This window comes from Centruroides sculpturatus, unplaced genomic scaffold, assembly GCF_000671375.1.
Source record: "Centruroides sculpturatus isolate CEXI.00-Female unplaced genomic scaffold, Cexi_2.0 scaffold1084, whole genome shotgun sequence".
Lineage (NCBI taxonomy): Eukaryota > Metazoa > Arthropoda > Arachnida > Scorpiones > Buthidae > Centruroides > Centruroides sculpturatus.
Window position 1 is genome coordinate 8,274 of NW_019385296.1, and position 12,524 is coordinate 20,797.

The 12,524-nt window shown below is 29.8% G+C and overlaps 1 protein-coding gene across 1 annotated transcript in view; it reads right to left on the bottom strand.

The window, feature by feature from the left end:
* LOC111637289 (laminin subunit alpha-1-like) overlaps window positions 1-12,524 on the bottom strand; it is a 136,137-nt gene that overhangs the window by 5,801 nt on the left and 117,812 nt on the right. The window contains exons 58-59 of the mRNA XM_023382763.1: window positions 11,852-12,016; window positions 11,326-11,465 (exon numbers count right to left, since the gene is read on the bottom strand). Of these exons, the coding sequence (XP_023238531.1) occupies window positions 11,326-11,465; window positions 11,852-12,016 (305 nt within the window). The remainder of the gene's footprint in view (window positions 1-11,325; window positions 11,466-11,851; window positions 12,017-12,524) is intronic.

A 12,524-nucleotide genomic window follows, 5' to 3' on the forward strand; every position in this document is an offset into this window, starting at 1 on the left:
TACAATTATTAATATTAATAAGAGATGGCGCCTAACGCTTACCTCTAGTACCAAATTGATTACGTAATTTATTTAATAATTAGCATAAAACTAGCCCGATAGATTTTCTGCAGTCTGTTGGTTGTACAGTTTTATTTGTTTTACATTCAGATTTTTGAAAACAAATTAGAGCCGTATATTCAATCAGAAGTCTAATTGATATTCCATAAAAACAGACATCAAAACCATAGCTTGCTATTAATTTTTATTAGATCTGTATGTAATAAAAATTTACAACTAAAAATTTAATTATAATTAATTTTAAAACATCACTGAAAATGCTCCATTTTGAAATTATAGCAATGTTTATGACCCATAGAATGATTATTAAAGTTTAGTGACATCTTTGAAAAATGCCTTGTATAATGGAAGAAATAGAAAATATATAACACCAACTATAAATTTTTATAGTAATAATCATAATTAAAAGTGAATATATATAAATTTATTTTGACTATAATGTTATAAGGAACAGAAAAACATCTTAATAACTTAGCATTTCATTATGAATGATAGTAGTTAAGTACACAAATGAAAAGCTATAAATTTCTTTTATTGCTAACTGCATATTATCACACTAAGAGTTTTTAAGGTAGGTTCATACTAACTAACCACTATGAATGAACAAAACAAACACTAATCAAAGAAATTGTTGTTAGCTTTGATGCTACTTACTACCTGACAAAAAACTGAATTAATACATGATTGGTTGAAAATATTTTGAATATTGGTTGTGAAAATTCAATTTGTCAAATTTCAGTTTGTTTGACCAGATTTGAGATATTTTCAACTCCAAACAAACTAATTGAACAGTTCTGAAAGCAGGACAAAGTGGAATTTGTATGCCAATATAAAACTAGATTTAAGATGCAATAAAGAAGTGCTCTAAACAAAGGGTAAAATAATAGTAACTGAGATTAAATTACATAAGGAAGGAAGTAATAAGATATGTTACTATGGATATTGTGTGACTGTCGTATCATGATAGAATTGAGATGAGTGCATTTTTGTAGTTAAAAATTTTTAAATTAGTATTAATACTGTACCTACAAATTATCTTTTGGTCCATCTAATCTGAGCACTATTACATGTTTGAATGTGTATGTAAGGATATGCCTGTGAGAGAGAGAGAGAGTGTGTGTGTGTGTGTGATCTGAAAAAAAGGTTGCTGGACACAGACAGGCAATCCCTACATTCACTTGGCATCAATTGCTTTGTTCTTGAATTTTCTTTATTTTTGGTATCTATTTTCCATTAGGTGCACACAATGCATTTTTATTTTTATTTTTGCTCCCTAAATTCCATTAGGCAGCATGGACATTGTCACTTTGACCCACTATACCTTGAAAATGAAGTGAAGGCTAAGTTTTTTATTACATTTTTGGATTCCTCATTACAACTAATGGAAAATGGCAAAGTTTAATCAAAATCAATCAATCATATTTTGAGAACAAAGACAATTCTGTAAGCCATACAGAAGAGACTTCACTAACTCTCCATCTCAATAAAAAGTACAGAGTACTGAAAAGTATGATGAAAACCATGATACAAAAATATAATGCTTAATAAATTATTGCTATTAATAGAAGATAGAAAATAAATGAAAAATTATGTACTTTATCTATACAGCCTCCTTCTATTCCATATGCAACATTTTTCAACAAATCAATGGGCGTCGTATCTATTTGCAGATCTTTCATACAACCAAGAAAATTCTGAAATGTAATTTCAGGCCAACTAGAAAAGAAATATTAAAATGTAAAATTTCTACTCATTCAAATTTTAAAAAATAATAATTAAAAATGCTATGAACTTAAATACATATAACAAGCTTAATTTATTATCATCATCAGAATAGAATAAAATAAATAAATAAATGACAGGAAAAAAATGTTTTACTTCACTGAACATTTGATGCATACAATAAACAATAGTAAAAGTATCAACTAATTAAAATATTTAAATAAAATTTACTGAAGTTACAAAATTGTCTTTGTGTTCCATTGTTACAAACACCAGTGACTTCCAAAAACAATTTTCAGTTACGCAGATGACCTTTTATTTGAGACTGCTACTATAATTCACAATGAACTTTATTGTGAATTATATTATTGGCATAATCACCAGAGGACGTTTTTATCCATTTTGCATTTTAATGTGGAGACATAGCCTCAAATAAAAGACTGTCTCTAACTGAAAATTGTTTTTGGAAGTCATTGATGTTTATAACGACAGAACATGAAGACAATTTTGTAGATTTAGTAAATTTTATTTATATAAGTATTTTAATGTAAATACTGTTGGTCAAGATTTTATTTTAGTATCAATTAATTTTTATTTAATAATTGGAAATATTATTGCTATTCTCTTGAATTGAATGTACTGGGTCTGGCATGTGTCACTCAACACACCCAAGGTTTATTATGATGAGAAAACTACAGTAACCCTTGAATGATCAGGAGTAGAACAGTGATACGTAGCAGAAAATTATTGTTTTGCTCTGTGAATACAGTTGATGCCAAATTGTCATACTAGTAGGAGTATATTATGGGTAGAATGCAAGCTTGAAATGTAGGCCTTATACAGACCTTTGAGATAAAAAAATTTTGTGCAAAACTTTCTGTAAAAATTTAAGATACAGTGGTACCTCGGTATACGTCTGCTTTAGAATACGTCCAATTCGAAATACGTCCTGTTTGGACGAAACAAATTTTACTCGGTATACGACTTAATTCAATTATACGCGCCATCTATAAACAAGTAGCACTATCGGTATACTAGACCAGGCTAGACGTTCGCGGTGCCACAGTTTATAACTTTGTTAAATTTCTTCTGATTTTAATTTGTAAGTAAAATTTTATTACTTTTATTAATCATGAATTACAAAAAGATAACTGAAAATCAACAGAAAACTTAAAAAATGACTAGAATCACAATGGAACTGAAAAAAGAGATTGAGGAATATGAAGGTGGTACATGTGGTCGAGATTTAACTGTTGCATACCGTATTCCGAGAACGACGATATCGACAATCACGAAAAATAAAGACATTATTAAATCTGCTAACGTTGCGAAAGGAGTTAAATCAATTTCTAAACAGAGATCGAAGACTTTAGATCATGTCGAGAGATTGCTTTTGCTTTGGATAACTGAAAAACAGTGTGCTGGCGACATCGTATTGGGAGCAATTATTTGCGAGAAAGCTAAAAAGAAACATGCTGATCTCATGAAAAATCAAGCATGAACTAGCCGGGAAAGCGAGGTGTTTAAAGCTAGCCATTTTTTTCACGAGAACGGATTAATCATTTTTACATTACTTCTTATGGGAAAGGTTGGTTTGGTATACGTCCAATTCGGTATAAATCCAAACATCAGAAACAGATTAAGGTTGTATACCGAGGTTCCACTGTACTTTTATTTAATTTCATTGCAAGTTGCATTATCCTCCAATATTTTAAAAATGAAAGATTTTCTCAAATTGTGTAAAAACGTAGTATGGAATTCATGCCAACACACTTACTTGACAGAAAAAAATAAATAAATCAACAAAAAAAAAAAATACTGGCCAAGGAAATGCTTTCTCGTGGCAAATTATTCTTAAAGTGCATAGATCAATATGTTATAAGTGTTATAGATCAATGAAACATGGATCTACACTTTTGACACCAAAACAGCTCAACAATCAAGTAAAAGACACTTGTAAGGTGGAGCAAGACTGAAAAGATCACATTAAATCAAGGTCATATTGACTATTTTCTTTGATTGTTATGGTGTTGTTCATCATAAATTTCTTCTGACTGGCCAAACTGTCAACAAAAATTATTATTTGTGTCATTTGTGTGAAGCAATTCATAGAAAATGACCTGATTTGTGGCAAGAAAATTCATGAATTTTGCACCATAACAATGCACCTGCTCTTGTTGGCCAAAAATTCAACAAATATGGTTCTGCAAGTTCTGAATTCACCTGACATGGCACCATGTGACTTTTTCTTGTTTCCTTGACTAAAATTGTTGCTTCATAGTCAATGTTTTGAGTTGACTGATACCATAAAAGAAAATTTGCTATGACTCCTGAAGGAATTTTATGAAAATGACTTTAAAAACATGCTTTGAGGATTGGAAAAAATGTTGACATAAGTGAATTGCAATGGGAGGGGATAACTTTGAAGGGAATGAAATAAATTATGATAAATAAATTCAAATCTTGCATTTTATTGAACTATTCAACTATTCCTGATACTTTTTGATCACAGGAGTGTATGTATGTATATATATATATAGAATGCAATGCTGCTCTAAGAGTAGCATTGCATTCTATAGCATCAGCTATGTTGTTAAATTCATGTCTAAGCCAGATCCTGAAATTTTTGTGATGGTTTGATACAAATATGTCATTTTCCATCCATCTTCATCTGGTTGGTCCATTATGGACTTGGCTGAACACAATGGATGCAAGAAAAATGTTTCTACACAGTATGTGTTATTTTTATGTTATAACTGTATTTTTTAAATGTGTAAGATTGTAGTCTCCTTTTGTCTGCTGCTCACCCTTTTTGGATTATGAGTGTGAGGATATGTATATATGAGGTATGTTAAAGCTCTGCTATCCTTCTCCATTCCATTTTAAGACATCAGCATTCAAGACCGTGATAAGACACACATATATACATTGTAATTATTATGCCTTAATAATAATTACAATGTATACTTATAAATAGTGTTAAATATATACATTGTATTTTAAGGAACTAAATATTACTAGAATATGAACTGTATATTATACAATACTTTTAAATTATATACATTTGTTGAATAGAAGCAAATTTTGATTATCAGATATGTTATCCAGAGCTTGGATAATATGATTAATAATGTAGCTGTCATTTTGAGTCCTGTTTCCAAAGATATCTTAGTTTATACTAATTAATATAAATATTTAGAACTAACTAAATAGATAGAATTAAATAATTAATTGTATATTAACAAGGACTACTTAATATTGAAAAATATTAGCTGTGAAAAGTTGTGTGTTTTAATAATTTTATTTGTTTTTTTTCCTCTCTGTGGACACCAAGAACTTTGAAACGTATTAGTTTGACAAGGACATCAATTTAGTGGCAAGATAGTGAGAAATGTCAAAATTTTCATGGGTTATGCCAGATCATCTAGCCTAAAATCAAATCTGGATCTTTCATGGCTGTTGGCTCTGAAGGATCCAGATTTGATTTCATTTCTTAATGTTATATTGATGTCAATTCATATTATAAAATGGTAAATGAAATTATTTATATCATGATAAATTTTTAAATAAATTCCTAAAAACTAACTTTGATGTAGAGAAATTTGGTGGTACGCCACCATAATAGAGTTGACTGTCTTGAATATCTAGTGTTGCAGGACCTCCTTTTTGAATTGTAGATTCAAGGAATTCATCTTCAACTGCAAGTTGTCCTAGAGAAGGAATTAATTAAAAAAATAATGAAAAATTTTAAAATTTATCAGAATTATGGAACTGTAGAATACTGATAAATAGATTAAAGACATTCAAACTCAACATCTAGAAAACAAAGAACAATACTTTAAACCCTATCTTTGTTTAGAAATGGAATAGTTCATACTAAACACATTAAAAAATATTGACTTTGTAAACATAAAAAAAATTATCATCTACATCTTTAAAAACTTTTCTTCTAATTTATAAAGGATGATCAAAAAGTTTCTGTTTGATAGCACTGCAGTCACATGTATGATATGCCATGTTCAGTATGAGCTAATACAAAGTCAGTGATCTAGTCTTGTGATTAATAAGGTATTCATTACACTTAAAATTGTGTGTGGCATGCGCAGTATATATCATTGCTATCAGATATAACAAAATCAGATCAACATGCCATTATCTTGTTTTTGGATGCAGAAGGACAAAGATCTATGAGGAAGTGTACCTGTCCAAACCATCATTGTGGAATAGTTTGCAAAGTTTCATGAAGGCCATGACAATGTTGTTAAGCAGAAATTGGACAATCTTAAGCACCCTTAAATGGGAACACCCACTATAAAGTCCAGGTTTCTTCATACAGCTTTTACACTTTCATTCCTCTGAAAAAGTCTGAAATAGCAACAACTATTCCAGTTGAACAATGATGTGATGAGGGCTGTATCATAATTTTTAAAGCATTAACTAACCAACTTCTATCAGATAAGTATTGTTAACCCAGTTCATCAGTGGGATAGTTTCCTTAATGTCAGTGACAACTTCTTCTAAATGGAATGAATACCAGGTGTTGTAGTCCTCAAAAAGGAACTTTTTGATTATCCCTTACAATTAATAACATAGCAAAATTATTTAACTGCACAACACACCAGGATGAACATAAACAGTGCAACTCACATTAACCAGTTGACTGATGTGCATATGATTAAAACTTGCAAATGTTTTCATAGCCACTTCTGAGCTCTTCTTCAAGGTTCTTCAGGCAGGATATTCAATTTATTTTCAAATGTTAACTGCCAGCTTGTTTGAATAAAAAAGAAGCCTGAAGAAGAGTCCAGAAGGGGCTACGAAAACATTTACAAGTTTTAATCATATGCACACTGGTCAACTGGTTAATGTGAGTCGCACTGTTTATACAAAACTATTATTGCCAAACTTAACGTGTCATCTTTTATTGAGTATAAGCTATCTTAGCAACATATGGAAGAAAACCTTAATAATAAATCAACTATTTTAACCTTTTAAAAAAATTCATACAAAATGAATTTTAAATATTTGGCTATAAATTGGAAACTGCACCAAAAGTAAAAATATTAGCTTGACTACTGTTGTATATCATGTTGAATCTTACATCATGTGCCAATATATGTTTGGATACAGTGCTTCATGTCTTTGATAGTATATTTTAACATTATGCTGTTAATGTGTCTGATTTCATTTATGATATTTACGGGAAAGGTTTGATACAATATATTCATTCCTCAAGAAAATTTCACAAAAAATTTAGAGGTTGTTAATTCAGGTAACTGATGGCACAAACTTTTCAAAATTATCTAATCAACAAAGAATTTCTGGATTGTTGTCATGAATTCTATGGTTGTATGGCATGTTACATCCTGTTATTGGTATAATTTCTAATCATTTTGATAGTGTTTAATAGTTCCACAAACTGCAAAAAATGCTATGGAATTCAGTTTTTTCAAGAAAAATATGACTAATAATTGATTGAACAGATATGGTGCAACCAAACTATCAAATTTCTGTCTTTTCTACATCCAATGGTTCATAAACACATTCATAACTCTACGTACCTACCACACATGGTGCATTTTTGTCTTTTTCGTATTGGCTACTGTACTCTGCTAGTGACTCAACACCAAAGTAAAGTTCAAGCTACTATAAGACAAATAAGACATTTTACCATTGTGTACCAGTGTTTCTCAAAGTTTTTGGTCCATGACCTCCCTTTTGCACTTAAAAATTTCAAAGAATCCCCTGAAGAATGGGTTTGTGTAGAAACACATCCTGAAGGGGGAAATTAATTTAAATTCAGAAGGAGTTAATTTCTTTTGTTTAATTGCATTGAAACACTCATAATTTTAATAGCAGATTTATTTTTAGTTTCATTAAAAATTAATAACTTATCTTTGAACAAAATATTCTATGTATATGTTTCGACATTAGTAAACTCAATTAGTTAAGTTAAATATATTTTATATTAAATTTAATGTGATGGATGAGTCTGCTTATTTTGGCACAATAAATTAAACATGGGTTTAATATCAGTCAGTGCATGTCTCATAGTGATTTCTATGTTGCAAAGATGAGAGCGCTGCTTTGTTTTGTTGTTGGCCATTACTGAAAATGCCATTTTGCATAAATAAGTGGTTGCAAATGGTAAGAGAACTGCCATTGCTAATTCAGAGAGTAGTAGATACTCTGCTTTCTTACTAAGCCAAAAAGAATCTATTTCTAAACACGAATCCATAGTAAATTTATAAAATATTTGAAAAAATTGATCTGTCATCAATTTTTCTGAGACCTCCCCAAATATTTTTCACGACCCCCACTTTGAGAATCACTGGTGCACCATATTTGGAGCAGCCAAAAAAATCCAGCATATAAATATGCTTTTAAATTTCTCAGGCTATATTTAAGTTGAAAAATTTAAAAGAATCTTTTGAGCAAGTTTTATAAAACAATAAAATACATCTATTTTTAGTGTGAGCCATGGATGACGATCAGTGAGATTTAAAGATTAAGTTATAATAATAAGCCATCATGTACTACATACGAACATGGAGAAAAAAAAAGGATTTATCATAAATATCATCTCTGTGCTCTAAAACCAATTTTAATTCTTTACGCACAAAATCAGCCAAAGGGAAAATTGACTAATTTTTCTATATAAATTCCCCTTGTAGCCTGAAGAGTATAAACAATTTCATTTCCAGGCATAGAAAAAGAACTCTTCAGTGCTTAAATAGTTACATGCAACATCTGACGAGGAGTATATACGCTTCAGGAAAAAACTATGTAGCAAACATAACCTTCAATATTTATATTTCTTTATAGGCATAAAGCTATTTGTTTATGATGCAATTTCAATTGTATCAGCAGCCAACAAAAGTGTTTTAAATTTAATTACTAGCAAATATATAACTGAACAAGTTTTAGTTACAAGTTATTTGTATCAGTCAATGAAAAGAATTAATACAGCATTAATCATCTTACTGGTAGTAATCTTTGTATCAATTTTTTTAATGATATTGCCAATATTTTCTTAAAGAGGATAATTTTTTTATCATTATTTTTTTTTGTAATCAACACATAATAAATGGTAATCAAGCTGATTGCAGTTACTACACTATTTTAAATTTACTGTCATGGAGAAAAATTCTAGTTTGAATCTCATGCCTCAGAACTAGAATTATTGTATATACTTGTACAAATTGAACAAGCTACAGTTAAGGAAATTGCCTAAAATATGTACTGAATTATTAAAATTGAAATAACTTAATGATAATTTTTTTAATATCATTAATATATATTTAAAACTTAAAAACATATTAAATCATTATTTATTTNTCATAGGTAAAATACTTATTTATTATTTAAGTAAATATTTTACCAGAGGATTATTCATCCTATATGATGATCTCAGCATAAGCATCATCAACTGGTAACAGTCTTTGGGTGCGTTCGTTAATAGCTGTCACTCTGCAATGGGAGTGCGCTACTGTTTGTAGGCATTTAGGAACAACAGTGAAAGAAAGATGGCGGCGCCCACACTATTGATAGTATCGTGATGGAGGAATCTATAATTCTAAAATGAGCTTTTAGAGGCAAAAGAAGGGTCCCAATTGTAAAATTTAACCATTAAATGGATTATTGTTGAAAGAGCATTCAAAGTAGCCACGAAAACAATTAGAATGCTCGCACGGAGTTACGTGGAAGTATAAAAGAACACACCCTTTATTACATTTCATGTTGTACGAGGATGGTTTTATAGCATGTGTTAGAATGAACCTGTGCTATAAAACCACCGTGTTATACTGGGGATGTTCCCAATTCTCGAACCGTGTTAGAGTGAATCTGTGCTATAGAAGTGCCATGTTATATGGGGGTTACCTGTACTATATTAAAAACTAAAATTTATTTGTTTGTAAGCTTAAAATAAATCCTTATTAACCATATATTATTAAAAATGCATTAATTAATAAAATACAGAACTGGGAATGGTAATTTATGGTTTAGCCTAGTGACAAGTAGATTCGGAGACAAGTAAATTCAACTTACGTCGTCTCTCCTGGTACCAATTACCAACGTAAGGCGAGGTATACCTGTATAGTGCTTTCTATTGTCAGCTTTTCCTTTTTTGATCTGGATTTAAGACAAGCTAGAACTAAGAGTAAATTGTATTCAGCAAAGACTAGAACAACTAGTCTTTGCTGAATACAATCCCATCAATTAAATAATGTTATCTATTTGTTTATTCATATATATATATTACTTTTATTATGTTAACTATTTAAGATTTCTATTCATTCTATATCAATATTAAATTGTTTTTCTGTCTTAACTAGAATACTTCTTCAATTATCACTATTCTTTATGTTACATTAAATAGTTAATCTGAAAAATGAACAAAACTTGGCCATATTTAAATAATCACAAGTAGTTTGAGTTTTCTTTACGAGTGTTGTTAACTGCAGTAGTAATGCTTTCAGTTTTAGTTAGCTTATTATTGTGGCATTGTCATAATGTCAGGCTGAAATTTTTAATCATAATTTATTTAATTTAAAATATGTGCTTTCAATCTTAGTAATGTCTTTCTCATGTACAGTACATCATAGTTTTCCTGATAACAGTTGAGCCATGCTGGTCATCTATCTAACTGTCCTGGAGAAAAATTTTAAGTGAAATCATGTGACTTGCAGTCCAGACCAGAAATCTGTGTACTGTATAGTCAATTGGGACCTTCTATCTCTAAGCTTTCCACATGTGATCTCGACTTTCATCTAGCTCCCTCAACTTTCGAGATTATTGAAGAACAGACAAAAGACACCAATCAAAATTTATAGGCCTGCATTTTAAAAATTACAGCCTGATTATTTTGTATTTGTTATCCCAATGATGATGGAGAAGAAGTACACTTAATACACTATCCATTTTATTTCCATACAAATAGGCCCTGTACACACTAGGCATTTTTCAACGTGCGTTTTAAAGAACCAAGAGTTCTATGTAGCCGTACACACTCAAACGCCAAACACGCGTTTATAGATTTTTGTTAAAATGCACGTTTTGCGGGCACTTTATGGGCGCTTTGAGATATATGTGCTGCCTTATAGCGATGATGGAGGAGCACACACAATCAATTACTTTCTCATCCATTTCCAAACTGAGCCAGTGCTGAACGCCGAGCTAACGCGCGTTAGCTTGGCGTTTAACGCACGTTGAAAAACGCCTAGTGTGTACAGGGCCATACTTCAGATACCTGTACTCCTGGACAATTACTGCACATATTAAATTTTGTATTTTTAACTATCTTAAATAAATAACAAACAAAACTTTGTCTTAATAGAAACATAGGTTAACATTGAAAGTTATATTTTATTTATAATTCTTTAGTTGAAATGTTATGCTTTAAATGCACTATAAACATTTTTGATTTCTTGAAGGTTTGGAAATTGTTTTTGTAATAAAATTACTCTTTTCTCTTTATGAAAATTACTTCAAATATATATTAATAATTAAAATAACATGCAAAGTTATTATGTATCAACTTACTTTCTCTTTCTTTTAATAAGTGTCACTGTATGATATTCTCCATCATTGATAGTAACATCAGATGACATTTCACTAATATCGTTACCGCTATTAACTTTAACTTCCAACTTTCCATCAATAATTGCAATAAAATAATAGTGCTGAAATTTATATCAAAAATATTTTTAAGTGTAATTATAAAACATTTTGATTATTATGATAGATAAGAAGCAAAATTATATAACCTTTGTTATTTTTAATAACCATACCTTTTGCCTTATAAGACACATCACATTTTTTACATCAATTTTTTGGAGAAAATATCCTTCTTAGTATAAGGTCCATTCTAGTTTTCAGATAGATTTTTGTGTACAGAAGTGCATTTTATAAGGCAAAAAATACAATATATTTAAAAGATAAATGGCTATTGTACATAATCAAGATGCTTAAGAATGAACTGCACAACTTTTGATACACAAGATATATATATATGTATTTCTTTATTGATTTAGAAATAGATAAAAATGTTTCCATATCTATTACTTACCTTTTGTCTATTGTCTGGACTTCTTTTTCTTTCAAATACTGACAATAATAGAAGAGCATCTTTTTGATTTGTTTGAAATGAAAACCCAAAACTAGAATCTTGAGGTAATGGTTGACCTTTCAGTTCTAAATATCCTGTTCCACGAAAGCTTGCCACTTTAATAGACTAAATTTTAAAAAAATAAAAACATTTTCATAGTTTAAAAATACTGTGATCTAGAAATTATGCAAACATATACAAAATGCCACTGAATGATTTGAGCTACGTGGAGATACTAACAGTCACTACGTCAAACCCTAACCATGATAATTAGACAATTGTTACTAATCTTTCATTCTATAATTGAAATTGAAATTATTTATAATGTATTTTATTAAAGTAGATAGGGACTTTATGTCTACACTGTACAGTTTTATACAAACATCTCCAACCCGATATATAATATAGCTACAACCAACAGACTGCCGAAAATCTATCGGGCTAGTTTTATGCTAATTATATTAATATTAATTATATATAAAAATATTAATTATAAATAATTAAAATTATTTATAATTATTAATATTAATAAGAGATGGCGCCTAACGCTTACCTCTAGTACCAAATTGATTACGTAATTTATTTAATAATTAGCATAAAACTAGCCCGATAGATTTTCGGCAGTCTGTTGGTT